At 37.6% G+C, this 19,841-nt stretch overlaps 1 protein-coding gene across 4 annotated transcripts in view; it reads right to left on the bottom strand.

Annotated features, from left to right (window-relative positions):
• Window positions 1-1,081: 1,081 nt before the first annotated feature.
• LOC132403678 (tyrosine-protein phosphatase non-receptor type 12-like) overlaps window positions 1,082-19,841 on the bottom strand; it is a 108,421-nt gene continuing 89,661 nt past the window's right edge. Inside the window, exons 15-19 of one of the 4 annotated variants that reach the window (XM_059987223.1) lie at window positions 18,647-18,744; window positions 18,502-18,535; window positions 10,706-10,834; window positions 4,152-4,217; window positions 1,082-2,010 (exon numbers count right to left, since the gene is read on the bottom strand). In XM_059987223.1, coding sequence (XP_059843206.1) covers window positions 1,949-2,010; window positions 4,152-4,217; window positions 10,706-10,834; window positions 18,502-18,535; window positions 18,647-18,744 — 389 coding nt within the window. In that variant the 3' untranslated portion in view covers window positions 1,082-1,948. Of the gene's footprint in view, window positions 9,929-10,705; window positions 10,835-18,501; window positions 18,536-18,646; window positions 18,745-19,841 lie in introns of all 4 variants that reach the window. The other 3 variants (XM_059987224.1, XM_059987226.1, XM_059987225.1) reach the window with 3 other exon arrangements.

Genomic DNA, 19,841 nt, shown 5'->3' with positions numbered 1-19,841 from the left:
TTACCGGAAATTGGAGAATTCAATGTTCATACCAAGTTGGAGGCTACCCAGATGGTAGATGAGGAGGAGCAACACCTCATATACTGTCTGGGTAGCCTCCAGCCTGGTGGTATGAACATTGAATTCTCCAATTTCCAGTAATTCCCTCCCCCTCGTCCCTTTTTGCCTCTCTCCCCTTTCAACTTCTTTACCTCTACAGTTTTTTCATGCTTATCCCCTCCCCCTTTATCTTCCCTCTGATTGGTTTTCCACTTGGCACCTCTAGGCCCTACTCCCTACCCATCTCTATTACTGGGCTTCGGCCCTCTCTTCCCCCCACCATTCCTGGTAAAGGGTCTCTGCCCGAAACGTTGGCTAAACTTTTCTCACGGATACTGCCTGACCTCCTGAGTGTTTCCAGCGTTGTGTACGTAAACAATTTCCATAATCTGCAGCTCTTTGTTCTCTCCATTTATAATCTCCCAGTTTCTGTTGTATCTTCATCCTTTGTTCCCCGAGAAGACTCAGTCATCTGGAGGCACCCTATCACTTGCTCCATCCTCCCCGTTTTAAGAGGCTATCTACCCTCAGTTCATATGAAGAGTCTTGGTTCACAATGTTAACTTTCTATTCTCCTTCAAAAGTGGCTGAGTTCTGCAAGTAGCTTGTTTATTTTTTGGTCAGTGTTCAGTTGTGGTCCCATTTATATTGGGATGTATTTGCCTTGGAGGTGGGTACACTGAAATTTATTATTTGGGAAAATGGTGGGGCCTTCTAACCAAGGTGCAATAAAAATGGGCCTAGATTTTCTGGAGTTTATTAGGTTTATTATCTTCTAACCATATTGAGGAGAACCCCCACATTTGAAATGTCTTGATTTTGCTTAAACTATATACATAGCTATATTTAAAGAAGTTTGTTTATGAAGTCATAAAGGGATCTTTACAACAATTTTTGCTTTGAAAAGTGAATTGTACTAAAAGCATTGTATACAGTCTTTTCTGAGAGTGTGAAATAGCTTAATGATTAGTGACATAATAAATCCTTAATGTTCTTTTTACTTAAATTGTTAGAGTATTTTAATTCAAAAAAATGTAAACAATTTATTTCGAGATCTTTACTGACAGGTCAATATAATGTAAAATACAGGTTTGTGTGGCTGATAGTCATCTAATTCCAGATGCACAAAATCAAATGCTCATGTTAACAGGATTGCATACTGTTCGAAGGCACTTACTAAATTCAAGGCCAAATGAACAGATGAAATGGGATTGGTTATTAACAGCATATAATATAAAAATATCCTTTTGCTTACAATTTACAAATGTATTATTACAATCTCAACCCCTGTTAAACTGCAATTTCCTGCTCATTTCCAGTAGTTAAGAACACCCGAAAGAATATGTTTCTATTTTTTCAGGGCAAATAATTTACAAAAATTGGTACACAAAGGCTTAAGTCATGCACTGATTTCTTACATCTTCTGTTAAGAATATTTAATACCTGCAACACAGTCAATTATATACCTACCCTGCCCTGTACACAAAGGAGTTGTAATAATAGTTTCTGGAAGTTAGCAAAGAATAAATGTCCACAGACTCCCTATTTATACTTATTGTACTATATTAATATACAATCCTACAAGCAGTGTAACAAATTCCCCCAAAATTAAGGCCTGTAATACTTTTTTTTTGAAAAAAAAGTTAATACTTAAGTGTGAAATAAGGCAGGTCAAAATGGTCCCAGCAGAGATATTTAGCACCGGAATCCACCCCCGGGAAAGGTCTTAGCAAGTTACAATAGATGTAAAATGTGTACCATTCTGTAAATGAGAAGACACCGAAATTGCTCTTGCCGTTTGTTAGTTTAAAAAAAAATTAGTGAACATAATTTTGTCAATGTTTCAGTCCTTTAGTGGCACTTGAAGAAAAACACTCCAGTATTAAAGTCCATCAGAACACTTTTCCCATCATGTCCACTCAGAAGGAGGATCCCTTGGTCCTTTTGGTTTTGTGTAACGATTATTGAATCCTGCAGAAGAGAAAAAAATAAATTAATTAAAGTTTTAAAACTTCTTTATATACAACATTACAAAATTCAACTCTCTACAATATTATAAAAATGATTATGGGAAGGGTATTCAGTCAGATATTACACAATTGAATTGTTAAAGTTATTGTTCAAGAGTTATTACTTCTGACCTATGCAGTCTAATTACAGTACAAATCAAGGACATGAAATTAAGTTGATCCAATTTTTGTTCCCAAAGGGTACCAAGTTTATTTAACTAGATATACAGCACAGGTGATTTAAAATAGTTCTGTTATACAAAAGGAACAGGCCCATCTATAGTTTGCTTCTAACAGCATTTTGTTCAGAGGAGATTAGAGATCAAATTGCTGACAACACAGAAAATACACTCTGGTTTTACACATGTTAAAAAGGTAATATTTTCTCCGGATCAGGCATCAATTTTAGCCAAAGAAATTCTAGAAATAAAATTTCACTCATCTTTTATGTTGATTTTTAATCTATTAATCACTTCACCATATTCAATTTGGTATACTTTTACACAATCCACATGTGTACATTTTTAAACAATTTAACCTGACTGATTTTTGTTCAAATGGCTCAACATTCAAATTTGTATGTGCAAAATTCTTTGTAGAGGGTTATCATAAAGTAAATATAGTATCTAGTTTTCCATTTTCAAAACTTGTACCAATGAGCCATTAGCTCAAGCAAACAGGAGAGCTCATTTAATGGTAATAAGAAAAAAAATTAATTTGAAGTAGAAGTAAAAATAATTCACCACAGTTCAAAGCTAGGGAGATGCAAGTTGGTAGTGGGTGGGAGGGAGTTGATGATGAAGTACGATAATAATTTATAATTTGTTACACTATTTTAAATACCTTTGTTTTCTCATTTCAGCAACAAAACCATTAAAATGTAAATTAAACCCATTTAGATGTTTCAATAAACTACTGAAAAATTGCTGTAAAAGCTAGAGTAAGAAAATGCAAAGTAGCAAAATTGAGAAGGGAAATTACAACAGCAAAGGAAAGCAGACACATATCAAAGCACATAAATTAAAAAATAAATAAGACCTACAAATTTAACTAAGAAAATCTATAATTTGACACTTCATACAAACTTGCAATGATAGGCTACAGTAAAACAAAAATATTTTGGGCTTTGCTCCAAATTAAGGATCAAAATATTAAATTTAAAGTTCCCTATATAAAGCTACTGGAATCATTTGATCATTTCTCAAAGATAGATTTGCATTGTTACTGAGTTCAATAGTGCAAGGACACTGAATTAACATATACAAGGCCAATGGGATTTAATTATTACTTTAACTGCCTGACAGTAAGAATTAGTAAATTCATCAAGTTGTTACCCATAAATAGTTCAAATGTGCAAAGGCAATTAATATGAACTAGAATGTAGATGGAAATCAAACATTAATAATGTTTACTAAGAGCCTTATAAATTTAAGGAAAGAGGGCAATATTATCATTTGAAAATTCAACCATACCAATAGCGAAATGGGCGAGAATGTGAACTGGTGAAAATTCGATATGCAAATTTTCTCCTCTGCAAAATGTGAAAGCCTTGTTTTGTCCACAGGCAAACACATTTCCTTATTGCTATGTTGTGAGGGAATTAGGAATTGAGAGTATAATAATAGATTACATTTTGCCCTTCAGAAGGGAACTTACCTTGTCAAAGTCACCACCGTCCATCGAACATCAAAACAACCAGAAATATGCAAACCAATTATATAGTTAAACAGCCAAATTAATGGATGTCCAAGCATTAGATAACTACTATTTCAAGCATTAGTTGTGTTGATGAGACTACATTAAAGTACTGAATGAAATTATAGTTAGAACCACCTTTGACTATTTAAAGCCACGCTAAAGTTAACCTGTGACGCAAGCATAGTTAAGGATAATAGAAAGTTCAGTACTAAAAAATCCCCAGAACTCCTCACCTAAATTTGTATGTTGGTTTTAAATTTTCATACGCACCACCCCACAAATTTTAAAAACCAGGGTCATGTCTTACGATTGTGGATTTTACTTTCATGTTCCTAAATCCAGGATCACTCACCTCCAGATGTTTTTATTGCTAAGTATTGGGGCAGTGACGATGAAGGTCCTTACCTGATTTTTGGAGACAGGATACAAGGACAGTTCTCAGCATGCTCATTTTCGAAAGGAACCCGCTGTCTGATAAGAGGAGGTCACTTATGAAGTTTGATTAAAATCTAAGACAGCATTTTTGAGGTGAAAGGTGTATATAGAAGACAAGCATGCATGCATGCATGGAGGTTATGGCATTCTAGGAAATTTACTTTGAGTAAATTAGTAATGAGTTATGCTTTGGTTAAAAAGCAGGAGATCTTAAATGTACAAGATATTTACAACTACATGATCAAGACAAATGGTACAATTCCAGTATGACTGTAATTCACCATATAAATGATTACAGTTGATTATGAAGTACAGTAAGTTCCACTGGATTTTTTGATCAAGCTCCATAATAAACCTCCCAACTTCCAATGGTATAAGCTATACTAGCTTCAAATACTTGAAACTGAATGAACATGCAAAATTAGAGGGGGAAGGAGGAAATAAACAATTAGTATATAGCATACATTTATTGATTGGGATAACTTGCTTACTAGGTTTAAGAGCCTGAGCACCTTTGATGAGATATCCTAAACTTAAATACAGCAAGAATTTGCAGCAGTTTTGATCATTTTTTAAAAATCTGCCCTGCAGGGCTGACAGAGAACTGGGAAGTTGTAAATGTTGCATTATCCTCAGAAAGGGACGAAACAAGCAAACACTGATCAGGTAGTTTAACTCCAGGTTTACATATTATTTGAATCAGTTGAGGATAGTCTGGAATCCATCACATGCAATCAGCATGAATTTGTAATGAGAAGGTCATATTTCAAATACTATCATTGTTTACATTATTACCTCTCAAAATTCAAACAGTTGTGCGTTTAGAGTAGTTAGTATTGATTACAGTGGTTTTTTTTTTGGGAGACTGGAAAATTAAAGTAAAAGTCTAGAATTTTAAAAATCAAATCCAAAATTGGCTCAGCACCAGAAAGGGACAACTGATTATGAGAAATCTATTCTGATCAAAGGTCAACTTAAAACACCACTGTTTGTTTCTCTACAGATGCTGTCTGACCTTTTTATATTTCTAGGATTAATATTGCATGTTCCCAGCAATCTAAGGTTTATTTTGCTTGTCTAGTACTTTTGAAAATCTGTTTTAATCAAGGCTTTATAAAATTCATTACTTGTCCCCTGCATGCTTGAAATGAAATTTACAGATGATTCAAATATTAACCATCTGGTTGGAATGTACAGGAGTATATAGCTAATAATGTTAAATAGTGGTAAATTAAATTTAAAATGAAGTGGGAGATAATACATTTGGTAAAGCAAAAAGGAAAGCAAAACAGAATAAATGGGAGGATACTGAGTTATAGAAGAATAAAAAGTGCGCATCTTACAGATCCTCATGAAATATTTACCATATTGGATAATTACTTAGATGGTTGCTGAATTGGCTACTGTGGTGACTGATTTTGTGGCTTTGGACTCAACTTTCATGAACTTCTGAATGTTTTTTGCTTTTATAATTTGCATGATATGTTTTTTGCACATTGGATGTTAGACTGTCTTTTTTAAAAATAGGTTTGAATGGCTTTCTTTGTTTGGTGGCTGCCCATTAGGAGACAAAACTCAAGGGTGCTTAGAGTATACATACTTTGATAATAAATGTATCTTGTACTTTGAGGGGCCATGACCTGCAAGACTACACTGGTGAAAGTTGGGAAGCTCTTTTCAATCTTTGTGAAAATAATGGACCAAATGGTCTCTGTATGTATCATAAATCTCTATAATTCTAGGATTCTTTCCCTGACTTAATACCAGTTGTTTAAAATCCACATGCATTTTCTATATTTACAGGTCTATAGAATACAGTTTCTACATGATATAAATGTTGCACAAATCTCAATTTTTCAAATGAATTATCAGAGTTAATTATCAGGAATATCATAAATATTCATAAACAATGCCCATTTATGCTTCAGTAGAAGAGTGAGAATATACAGCATGTATTATTGGCAAGAGGTCACTATCTCCTGCTATGCTGAATCTATTTTATTTTAATGTAGACAAGACTTTACCTAATAACTTCCTAAGCTTTAAGGGCACCAAAATTATGGGATATTAACTGAATATATGAATTTGTCCCACTGCTGAATAGGAAACTTTATAAAGATGTTTGAAGCCAAGCAAAGAAAGCAGCAAAGCAAGCAAATAAAAATGCACTGGACATCAGACAGACCCATTAACTTTCACTGGTATCTTAATGACAATTCTTCTACCATAACCACTTTTGCCAATGTAATTAAGGCTCAGTTTAACAAAAAAAAAACAAATCCACAGAATTACCACAAGGTATTGCCTTGCTTTTAAGCTTGACTTGCAAATAAAGATTTATTGTTGTCTAATAACTAGGGAGGCATTCCTTTAAAAAAGGATTGCCAAGAATCTTTAGCAAGAATTAAGACAATCAGACAGCAGGTGTCAGTAATGAGAGTTTTCATGTACAAAGCAGGATTATTTTACATGCTTCCGATCAAGTCAACTTCTGAGTTTTTGGAAGAAAACCTGTTTTTGCCACCTTGCCCTTTTCAGTCTTCCTGTCTTCTTCAGACCAGACGAAAGGAAGGCGTAAGGGAGCAGGCTGTACACTCTCAGAAAGAAAACCAAATGGAAGTACTTCACCACTACTAAAAAAATCCCATAAACTCAGCAGTTAACAGCAATTTTCAATCCACTTGTCCTGTAAACTTCACTAACTTAAGCTCTAGAGCAACAAATTAGCTACAAATACGGTTTTAGACATCTAATTCAATAAAAATCCAAAATAATCACTCTCTCCAATACCTATTACAAATTATCAGCTAATATCCTTTGGTAAGACTGTAATTATCAAGGCCACATACACTACATTGTTTATAAGAACTCATGTACCTTGCTTGAAGCTAAATAAGACAACTACCCAAAAGCAGTTTACATTCTTTCAATTACCCAGTATCATGCATTTTCAGACTGCAGGCATTATGTTTCATGTGAAGGTGCTTAATAAATATGTCTGCAGGGTAGGTAAGGAGGTGTGAGGAGAATGTTTTTTTTAAAGACGTTAGTATTGGTAATGAAGCATTCAATTGTCCTGTTTATAAATAAAGTAGCAAATATTCCAGCCAGATGGCATAAACCCAGTAAAAGCATTATACTAATTAATTCATAGCAGGTTACTATTTCTTCTACATCAATATTAGACTAAGACATAGGAGGAGCAGAATTAGGCCATTCAGCCCATTGCATCTGCTCCACCATTTCATCAAGGCTGATTTATACAATTTGTCTCATTCCTATTCTCTTGACTTCTCCCCATAACTTCTGAGTACACTTAGGCAGGGCATCAATGTCTTTGGCTCCAGAGCAGTCCATGGCAATAAATTCCTCCCAATCTCTGTTCTAAATGGACCCACCTCTGAGAGTGAGCCCTCTCGTCCTAGACCTAACCACTATAGGAAAAATTCTTTCCATATCCACTCTATCTAGGTCTTTCAATATTTCATAGCTTTCCATGAGATCCCCCTCTCAGTCTTCTGAACTCCAGCAAGTACAGGACTAGAGCCATCAAATGCTCCTCATATATTAACCCTTTCATTCACAGTATCATTCTCGCAAACTTCCTCTGGACCCTCTCCAAATCCAGCACATCTTTTCTTAGATAAGCGGCCCAAAACTGCTCACAATACTTCAAGTACAGTCTCATTACAATCCTCTTGAAATGAATGCTACATTACATTTGCCTTCCTTACCAATGACTCAACCTGCAGGTTAACCTTTAGGGAATCCTGCATGAGTACTTCCAAGACCCTATTTACCTCCAAGTTTTGAATTTTCTCCCCATTTAGAAAGTAGTCTATGTCTTTACTCCTACCAAATGCATCACCATACACTTCCAACACGATATTCCATCTGATACTTCTTTGCCCATTTTCCCAAACACCAAGTCCTTTTGCAGACTGATTCCATGCTTCCTCAACTCTACCTATCAGTCCACTCACCTTCGTAACACCTATTTTATCATGTGCCTCCAATGGACTCCAACATCAGTTATAGCAAACTAGCCTGCTATTTCCTTTGTTTTGCCTCTCTCCCTTCTTAAAGGGTGGAGTGACATTTGCAGTTTTCCAGTCCTCCAGAACCATTCCAGTATCCAATGATTCTTGAAAGATGCACAATCTCTTCAGCTACTTCTTTCGGAACCTTGGGGTGTATTCCACCTGGCCCAGGTGACTTCATTTTTCAGACTTTTCAGCTTCCCAAGCACCTTCTCCTTAATAATAGCTTTCCATTTTTGCATTCTGACACACTTCAATTTCTGGCATACTGCTAAGTATCTTCCACAGTGAAGACTGGCACCGAATACTTAGTAAGTTCGTCTGCCAGTTCTTTGTCCCCTATTACCACCTCTCCAGCATCGCCTCCATTTTACTCTAGAAAGATCTGAGAAAAGGTTTTTGTATCCTCCTTTATATTATTGGCTAGTTTACCTTCATATTCCATCTTTTCTTTCCTTATGCCTTTTTAGTTGCTTTCTGTTGGTTTTTAAATTCTCTAATTTCCTACCAATATTTTGCTATATTATATGCCCTCACTTTTGATTTTTTGTTGTCTTTGACTTCCCTTGTCAACCATGGTTGCCTCATTCTCCTTTAGAATACTTCTTCATCTTTGGGATGTATTTGTCCTGCACTTTTCGAAATGCCCCAAGAAACTCCAGTCATTGCTGTTCTACTGTCATCCTTTTCAATCAACTTTTGTCAGCCCCTCTCATATGCCTCTGTAATTCCTTTCACTTCTCTGCAATACTGATACATCTTACTTCTTCCTCTCAAACTGCAGGGTGAATATCATATTATGATCACTGCCTCCCAAGGGTTCCTTTACCTCAGGTTCCCTAATCAAGTCTAAATCATCTCGTTGGCATTTTACAAATTTCCTCTTGGGACCCAGCACTAACCTGATTTTCCCAATCTACCTGCAAATTGAAATCCCCATGACAATTGTAACATTGCCCTTATGACATGCCTTTTCTATTTCCTATAGTAATTTATATCCCACTTCCTGGCTACTGTTCATTGCCCCATACACAACTCCCATCAGGGTATTTTTACCCTTATAGTTTCTTATGCAATATGATCTTTATCTCAATACAGAAACAGATCATTTTGCAATCTGAAACCATTGTGAATTTTGTGTGAACAAAATTAAACATGTGCAATTGGATTGACAGTGCAAGCTTGCAGAAATTTTGTGGTCAGAGATCTCATCAGTCTGGCACTTTGAGAAAATGAAAATCCTTTGATCCAACTAATTCTCATTTAAAATATCATATATAGATTAGATTGTATCCTCTACTGCAGAGGTTGTGGTTTGATGCCAAGGAATTTGCAGCCAGCTAGATACATTAAAAACACAACACTGGGTTATGAAAGGGTTCCATTTTTATAAACTTGCTTCAGTTGATTTTGTCCATGAGATGGAAGATACAATCATTCAATATAATAACCATAACTCTACAGTACAAATAGTGTTGGTAAGAACCAATTAACATGAACATTTATTTATTGTCTTCTCTTGCTAAGTTACAATGGTACAGAATCAGCAAGTTCTACACTCAATGCTGGTTTTAATGGGCTTGAAGTATCAGTGCATGTCATATTGTTTAATAGATTATCACTACACAAGTATCAATAGAAGTGTTTGTCAATTTCCAAGCCAACTTTCTCATGTGGCCTTCCATTGTGAAACTGGCAGCCTGTGTTCTTAAAAGACAAACATATCTGTTATTGTAGGGAAGTTGCACACAAACAGGATCCCTTCCCAACTCCCCAAGACTAGTTCTCATTTTAATTTAATAATACATTTATTGGAATGTATTGCATATATGGGGCTGGCAACTGTTAACCAGGGAGAGCCTGTACAACATTTCCTAATCCACTCATTTCAAATTTCATTAACAGATGAACTTTGGAAATTGAAACAAATATCGAATTACACAAAATATTTCAATAAAAGTTTAACTATGTTATTTATTTGTCTTTATCTCCCGTACATTTGATTTTAGAACCCTTTTAAAAGTTAATTACAAACTTAATATAAATATTTTCCTTAACTAGGATTCTTAGTTGATTACTTTGTTTACAATTTCTTACTGAAATATATTACAGATTATGATGCTCTAGTACTATTTATGGCTTTCTCAAAAGGCAGGACCCCAATCTTCAGAGTAGACAAGATAAAGACAATTTTTATTAAGATAAAGAAACACAGTTACAACCAAATTACACCAAATGAACCTGCTGCATTGCTTTAATGTATTTACCTGACTGCAGATCAAAAGGTTGGCATGTCATATTGGAAAAGCACTCCTTTGAAATTACTTTAAAATTAATTCTATTTAATTTTATTATAGATAAGGTAAAAGAAACTTGAGAGAAAAACATTTTTATCATCTTTACCAATGAAGTAATTGGCAATTAAAATGATCATTGAGCCAAAATGAACAGATCTTGTAGGTTCATATCATCACATATACCCACCTAAATCAGAACAACGATTTCTTCTTTTTGCATTTGTTTCTGGGCTATGTCCTACCTCACCCTTGGTAACAGCAGTAGCTAATCCGGGCAGACCCGAAGGCCTCCCACATTCGCCTGTTTCAGGAGCATCTGAAACCAAGATGAATATCTAATTAATTCTAAGTCCACAAAACAAATCTAAACCTAGATTTTTCAAACAAACCAGCATACAAGTTAACTGCATACCAGCCAATGTCATTAACAGTGGCAGAGACACAACCAATCAGCATAACGTACGAATAGAAAACATGCACAAATGTTACTGGACGATCTACAAAACACAGATGTCAAATTAAAAAGTAAAAATAAAGAAAATATAGTAACACTGACTCCCTTGCATTGCTTGAAACCTCTGATAATATGCTGTATTGATCAGACTGTGTACAAGTTTTTAAAGAAAATTAGTAGGACCCCATTCAGAAGTTGGACGATTTGAAAATGACTTGCCTTTAAGATCAACTCTTCTATTCCATTTCCCTATAATCAACATTTTCTTCACCACTTCTTAAAAGTTCAATCTCTTAGGAGCTTTGTTCCTTTTTGGCTTAACTTCCTCCCTTGCGGTATCACCAAGATGTTTACATGATCTAATTAGCACTTATTTCTCAGGTGGCAGAAAAGGGGAAAAAAATCATTCTACAGACACTAATTTGCTATAAATCAGCTATAAATAATACTCACTTAGTTGAACTATGGGCAAGGAAGGAAAGGCAATGCATCAATAAAGGAAAGTAAAATGCTTATCAGAAGAAACAATGAACATAATACAAGACAAATTACTATAAAAAAAAAGCCATTGAAACCAGTTCTGCCATGCCTATTATGGCTGACCACATACTCCAGATCCATTTTCCAACATTTTTTCCATATTATTGACTCACTCAATGTCCAGAAATCTATCTGTTCTGAACAAACCCATACTGAGCATCCATACTCCTTTGGGGTAGAGTATTCCTCACCTTGTTTAGACAACCTACTCCTTAATCTCAATCTGTGGGCCCTGGTTATAAACTCATTTAAGAGAAATATCCTTCCTGCATCCAGAGTGTCAAGTCCTATAATAATTTTGTAAGCATCAAGAGCTCTCTGCTCATTGTTTGATACGCTGGAGAATATAATGGCCAATCTATTCATCCTCTTCAAATGGGAAGCTTTTCATCACCGAAGCCAGTGTACTGAATATTCACACCACCAAAAATCCTTTCTTTGGCAAAAACAAAATTTATACACAATACATAAGGTGCTGTCTCATCTAGGCTCTACACAACTGCAACAATACTGTTATGTTTATATCCACATGTACTAAACAGTAACATTTTCCTTCTTAATTGCTTGCTTCACTTGCATACAAAGAGACACAAGTCTCTTTGAATATTAAAACTACATACTCACCATTTAACAAATATTGTTTTTGTTTTGTGCAATATTCCCATATTATTCTAGTCACCATGCACTTGTCCACTTGCTTAGTTTGTGCACACAGTTGATTTAGAACCATGTAAGCACTTGCGATTCCCACCTGGTTAGTATTAACGGATGTCAGTTGCTCCCTTCAGCCAAATCATTCATTCCTACTCCGTCTTCTATCCCATAATTGTCAATCAATGAGTGCATGTTGGTTTAATTTTTAGGAGCTGATAAAGATAAGCCAATAAATGTATATATGAACTTCAGTAGTGTTCCACAAGCTCCCTCATGATAGGCTAATAGAAAAGATTAAGACATGCAGGATCCATGTGAGAAACAAAATTCAAAATTATCTATGCTAAAGAGGATTGAGGTAGAGGGTATAGTCTGACTGGAGATTTATGAACAGTGTTTTTTTTTGCAGGATTCAGTGCTGGGACCTCTTGTTTATGATATTTTGAATGAATATGCAAGTGAGTCAATTAGTAAATTAACAGGCAATACAAACATTGGCAGTGTTATGGATGGTCAGAAGGGTCTCAGAGGATACAGCAGGATATAGATCAGCTGGAAATACAGATGGAGCAATTGCAGATGGGGTATAATCCAGACAAGTGTGAGTAGTTGCACTTTGTTAAATGCAAGAGGAAAGTAAATAGTAATTCGTAGGAGCACTGATGTACAAAGGGATCTTAGGGTGCCAGTCCATATCTCCTGAAAGCAACGACACAAGTGGAGAATATAATAAAGACAACATTTGGTATGCTTGCCTTCATCAGTCAGGGTATTAAGTATAAAAGTTGTAAAATTCATGTTTCAAGTGTAGAAAACTTTGGTTAGGCCACATGTGAAGTGTTGTTTGCAGTTCTGTTTGCAATATTACATTAAGGCTGTAGAAGCTTTGGACAGGATGCAGAAGGGATTCACTCTTTGTTGCTTGTGTTAGTTCTGATGCTGATGTAACCTACAGTCATTGGTTGTTCTGGGTCTTTCAACATCAGACACCTTTGCCAGATGACCCAGTCAAGTTGATCATGCCCCAGCTTGTGTCCCAGCAGCATGGTTCACAGGTCATACCTCTTGATCCATAGCCATCTGGAGGCACACTCAGCAGCCTCCAGATGGAGGCTCTTTCTTTTGCCAAGCAAACAGTAGGTTCTGCACAGCGGGCAGCCAGTAAAACCTCTACAGGCTTGCAAAGTGCCCTCTGCCCCCATCTCTGGCACTGCTCTACCAGCTCCTGGTATTTGGCCTTCTTGTGTTTGAACTCCTCCGCAAAGCAGTCTTCAAGGCACTATCAGTTCTACCATGATCACCTGCTTTGAGGTTTCTTACAGAATGACCATGTGATCATGGTCATTGGCAGTGATTGGCTCAGTGATGATGATGATGATGATGTGATGAAATTAAGGAACTTTTAGTTGCTTACCTAGATAGACTTTCAGTTGCCAGTCAGATGCCGGGGTCAGCAAGCCTGCTGGTGGTCTGGGCTGACACAGTACTTGGTCTCCAGCTTTAACAAAGTTATAGCTTTCTGGCTTGGTGGAGGTGTCTACTGTTGTTAATGACCAAGGAGATATTTTCAGCCACTGCCTTCAGCACTGGGGCAGTGACCTTGTCCCAGGGCTTTTGGGCAGCTGCTGAAGATATGCTCCAGGGGTGCCTCTGCCAGGGCAGAGGGGACATGATAGTGCCTTGCTTTTGCCCCAAGCAAAAAAAGTTCAATGGACTAGGCAGGACTTTGCATAGGCTAGATTATGAATTTGAGGAGCTGAGGTTCTAACTGCCAGATGCTGGACCAGATCTTCCACTTCAATGGACCCTCCCACCTAATTCAAGCTCCCATTCCTACCATTCTGGTGGTACACACTACAACAGCTGCTCGCACCTCTTCCTGGACCAGTTTGTGTCTGTGCCTGTCCTGTGTCCTGTTGATGTGGATTGAAGCAAAGCTGCCCAGCACCACCTGCCCAGATGCCACTATCCCTACCAGATTCCTGTGGCTCAGACAAGGCTCAGCTAACTCCACTGTATCCTGGGCCTTCCACTTTCTACCTGTCTGGACCCTCAATGCTTGCTGTCAAGACTTAGGGTTGTTAGAATCTCTATACAACAGCAATTCTATTGTACAAGAAACCATAAACTCCTCATTCAGGCTACCAACTGGAAGCTGCAGTTTATTCCCCTTCCCATACAGAGTAATGCTGCTCCGAGTACATGGGGGGGGGGGGGGGGAGAGAGAGAGAGAGAGAGAGAGAGAGAAAGAGAGGCTCAACCATTGCTCTTTCTTTCAACAGCCTCGATTATTGACATTTGTACAACATATACCAGCACTGGCTGGAGGATGCCATGCTGGTCGATTCAGGCCATGAATCTGCCAGGTGGACCTGACCTGTCCACACATTTGAGCCAGACCTCTAACTCCTTAGTTCTTTTCTGGTTGGCAGCCACACCACAGACTGCAGTCAAAATCCTACCCCAGGCTCTTGACTGGTTTCTTAGATGGATGGGATAGCAAGGAACTTGTCCACAAGTCTGCCTTTCTTTAACACCAGAGACCTGGATTTCTCTGGATTAAAGATCACTCTTGCCCATGTGATGATCCTCTCTAGCCCCTGGAGGATCCATCTAGTGCCTAAGGCTGATGTCATTGTCACCAGGAGGTCATACGTGAAGGCACCGATTGGGGGATGCTGCACGACTGTCTTAGTACACTTCACTTCGGTTGCCTTAACCACCGTGTTCACGTTTTTATAAGTATTAGTTCTACGGCAAAGTTGGAAAAAAAATTTCAATTATTTTCTCTGGAGTATTGGAGACCAAGTGGAAGCTAGCTAGAAATTTCTAAAAAAATATTAAGAGGCATCAACAGAGTAGGCAGTTTTTTTTTCCCAGGTGGAAATGTCAAATATTGGACAACATAATTTTAAGACAAAAAGGTGGAAAGCTTAAAGGAGATATGCAGGGCAAATTATTTAAGATGTTATTAATACTGTGGGTAGTGCCTAGATCATGCTGCCAAAGGTGGTGGTGCAAACAGATACAGCAACATTTAAGAGGCATTTAGACAGACGCCCAAATAGGCAGAGAATGGAGGGAGAATTCCAAACTAGAAATTTGGAAGAGGATACAACACACACAAAATTCTGGGGGAATGCAGCAGGCCAGGCAGCATCAATAGAAAGAAGTACAGTCGATGTTTCGGGCCGAGACCCTTTGTTAGGACTAACTGAAAGAAAATATAGTAAGAGGTTTGAAAGTAGGAGGGGGAGGAGGAAATCCAAAATGATAGGAGAGGGGTAAGACAGGAAGGGGAGGGGTAAAGCTAAGAGCTGGAAAGTTGATTGGCAAAAGGTATACACAGCTGGAGAAGGGAAAGGATCATGGGATGGGAGGCCTCGGGAGAAAGAAAAGGGGAGGGGAGCACCAGAAGGAGATGGAGAACAGGCAAGGAGTGATTGTGAGAGGGGCAAAGAGAAAAAAAGGGAGAGAGAGAAGGGGGGGAGAGAAATAAATAAATAAGGGATGGGGCAAGAAGGGGAGGAGGAGCATTAACTGAAGTTAGAGAAGTCAATGTTCATGCCATCAGGTTAGAGGCTACCTAGACGGAATTCAAGGTGTTGTTCCTCCAACCTGAGTGTGGCCTCATCTTGACAGTCGAGGAGGCCATGGATAGACATATCAGAATGGGAATGGGACATGGAATTAAAATGTGTGGCCACTAGGAGATCCTGCTTTCTCTGGCAGACAGAGCGTAGGTGTTCAGCGAAATGGTCTCCCAGTCTGCGTTGGGTCTCACTTATATATAAAAGGCTGCACTGGGAACACCGGATGCAGTATATCATACCAGCCGACTCACAGTTGAAGTGTCACCACACCTGTAAGGACTGTCTGGGGCCCTGAATGGTGGTGAGGGAGGAAGTGTAAGGGCAGGTGTAGCACTTGTTTCCCTTACAAGGATAAGTGCCAGGAGGGAGATCGGAGGGAAGAGATGGGGGGGGGGGGGGAATGAATGGACAAGGGAGTTGCATAGGGAGCGATCTATGCAGAAAGCAGAAAGAGAGGGGGGAGGGAAAGATGTGTTTGGTAGTGGGATCCCGTTGGAGGTGGCAGAAGTTATGGAGAATTATGTTAGACTCGGAGACTGGTGGAGTGGTAGGTGAGGACAAGGGGAACCCTATCCTGAGTGGGGTGGCAGGCGGATGGGGTGAGAGCAGATGCGCATGAAATGGGAGAGATGTGTAAGAGTCTGTAGGCTTATAGTAGATATCAGTAGATAAGCCGTCTCCAGAGATGGAGACAGAAAGATCAAGAAAGGGGAGGGAGGTGTCGGAAATGGACCAGGTAAATTTGAGGGGAGGGTGAAAGTTGGAGGCAAAGTTAATGAAGTCAACGAGCTCAGCGTGTCTGCAGGAGGACGTGCCAAAGCAGTCGTTGACATAGCGAAGGAAAAGTGCAGGACAGATACCCGTATAGGCTTTAAATGCCACTCCACTAGTACAGCTTTATCAGTTTTATCAATTAATCACAGGCATCTCTCCTCTCTTTCCTTTGGATTAATTTGCATGGTGTAAGAGCTTGAAAACCACAACAGATTCAGGTACTGACAAAGCATGTGGTGTCCTCAACAAACTTGAGGCTGAGTTGTCAGAGGAACTAGAGTGCTTGAATACCCAGAAAAGCAAACTAACCTCAGAGAAGTGCTCCCAATGTTCACTCAGGTCAGCTAACATTACCAAAGAGTTTTAAAGGGACAGGAGCTACAGTTTGCTCCTCATTCTATGTACGTTATCTGCATTTGCTATCTTTAGATAGAAATAGATACTTTATTGATCCCAAAAGAAGTTGGTGTCAGAGTAGCATTACAAGTGCACAGATACACAATGTACAAGTATTAGAAGAGAAGAAAGAATAAAAAAATAAGTTACTTCATACAGTCTAACTGGAGGGGAGTCATCATTTCCCCAGCAATAGGTTGACTCATTATAGAGCCTAATGGCCAGGGGCAAGAATGACCTCAATAGCACTCTTTGGAGCAGCACAGTTGTCTTCGTACTTTATTCTAATTTCTTAGCATCTGGACTATTTTACTTAGGTGAGATACAAGATTGCTATTTAATAGTGTTCAAATTTCAAGCCAAATGGGACACCTTTGAAGGCTGAGCATAATTCTGGGCATATATACGCATTGACCTTTTAAATTGGCAGGGCACCTTGAAATTCATTTAGTAGAGATCTGAAAACAGAGGCAACGTGCAAAAGCAATAAGGTTAAAAAGTGTTTGGGCATATATCTATGGTATTCCATTTTGGAGTGAAGTTCCCCAAAAGGATGTACAGGAGATTTCCGAGAATAGTTCTAGTCCACAAACATGAGACAGTAGATACTGGAGTTGTTTGCCTTAAAGAATTGACAGAAGTTACAATGTCACATTAGACACACAAATGTTGTCATTAGCTGTTGTCATTAGCAGATGATATGAAGACCTGGAGGCACAGTCTAAAAACATTTGACAAAGGTTTTAAGATTAATTATAGTAAAATCCCACTAAATAATTTGCTGTTCTTGAATCAGTGGAAGGAATTTTTGAGTAGGAAAAATCTGTAGAAAGTTTAAACTAAAACTTGTATGTCAATAACTGCTGATACAGGAGTCATGATTCTGAATATGTTTTGGACCAAGGCTGCAATGCATTCTATTAACAGAGTGCTCCGCAGAAACCCACATTTGCCAAAACTGCAATCTTCACCACTTAGACAAGAGCTGCAGGAGAGTATTTCCATCTCCAGTTTGCCAACCCTCACAATATCCTGACCTAACAAAAACAACTACCAAAATCTTTGTCCAGCATTATGTATAGACCTTCACTAATGGATTTCTCTCAAAAAAGTTAGCATCTGAAGAGATTAAGGTTACTTAAACACTTAGCTGAACTGAATTTCCTCAATTACAAAATGTAAAAGAGCAATTTATTCTGTTTCATGTTTAAGGGAAAATGACTACTCTGGATGCATTATTTCAAAACCTTTCAAGGGTTTTCACACCTTTAAAGTCTGGATTTGTTGTCTACTAACTAATAGAGATGGACAGTGACACTGAGTCAACAACTCTATTATTGTTAGATCAAATAACTATCAAGTTAGGAAAAATAAACACTTCCATCTTTGTTCATTCAGTGACTTGTTTGCAATAAGAACCTTATGATCTTAAAATTTAAAAAAGGAATATATTCATGCCACAAGCATAACAAAGCAACTTAAGGGCAGAGAAGGCAACTTTTCATTCAGTAAATACATTTTAAATTAATCAGCTAAAGAGTAAACACTAATTTTAAAATGCTGTTTACTCACTTTTTCTTTGACTTCGCGGATTTTTTAGGCTCTGCTTAAAAAAAAGGAAAAGTATTTAAACATCTTTTTTAAATGGAATATGATTATTAATAATTGATTTTGATTTACTTAACTATGGCATTACACAGGTCCACAAAACTATTACCTTACTCCTCACCATCTTGGCTTGCTCAACAGACTGTGGTTGTGGAAAGCCACCCCATTCTGCAGACTTTCCAATATGAACAGATCTAACAGCAACATCTAGAAAATACCCAACATTTTAATTAAAATTGATTAATGTTATAAGGAAAATTCAAACCATTGAACAAAAATTTAAATACGTTTTTAAACTGTTAAATTTCATTTTCACTGCAAAATCTGCTGCAACAATGACTTGGAAATAATGCCCACAAACTACAAGTTATCACTATATTATCGCTATTAGAGCAATGGAAATCTGCCTTTACAGAGCTCACAAATCACTACACAAAATAAAATTGAAATATGGAATAAAATTTGCTCTCACAGACTTGTGTGAAAAAACAAACAAATTTTTATTTTCTGTCACATGGGCAAACGATTGTGGCTTCACGTTGCAGAAGAACACAATGTAGACAGTTTTCTGGGAAGTCAGCTGTCCCCATTGTGCAGGGGTCACCTGTATCACATTAAAACTTGGATTGTTAACCATAATCCACTTATATGTAGTATTAATCTTTTGCTCAAGTAAATTGGAAGGTATCAATAGAATAAAAATAATGGGAAAATTATATACAATGGATCAAATTGAAAAGAGAACTGCCCGACAGAAGGCTTCATTCAGTGTTCATGCTTAGAAGTATAGTTAGGGAATGTGATTGAAAACAACTCCCCGTAGTGGTGCGCAGCTAAAACTAAGTTTGGACATTAGTCATTACAGTAAAACTCCATTAAGCCATCACACTTGGGGGATTTCAATGATGGCAGAACTCAGATTTTCTAGACTACTAGAAGTTATCACTGTAATACTCAAACACAATTCACTTTTCAAAAATTGCTGACAGCAAATAGTATTTTCCCAAGACCCCGGTGAGCTTCTAAGGAGCGTGGGAACCAAGGCTCTAATAAGTGATCTGTAGCACAGGAATCAGTTCTCTGAGCTTGATGCCAAAAACAATCCAGATTTCAAAGAGCTGGACATTAAATTGTAGTTTTACTGCATTAGCCATATGGTTTCTGCATAGCACAATCCAGTAGGAAAAAAATAGTTCAACAAATGTTACCATTTAAATTCAATGCCACTAGAGTACGCCACAAACAGCCAAAAAAACTTGCTATTTTTAAAAATTAGTAGATACCTGGCAATCTCTCAAAGTTCA

Source organism: Hypanus sabinus, chromosome 13, assembly GCF_030144855.1.
Source record: "Hypanus sabinus isolate sHypSab1 chromosome 13, sHypSab1.hap1, whole genome shotgun sequence".
Lineage (NCBI taxonomy): Eukaryota > Metazoa > Chordata > Chondrichthyes > Myliobatiformes > Dasyatidae > Hypanus > Hypanus sabinus.
The sequence above is the reverse complement of the archived record's forward strand: the minus strand, read 5'-3'. Positions and strand labels throughout refer to the sequence as shown.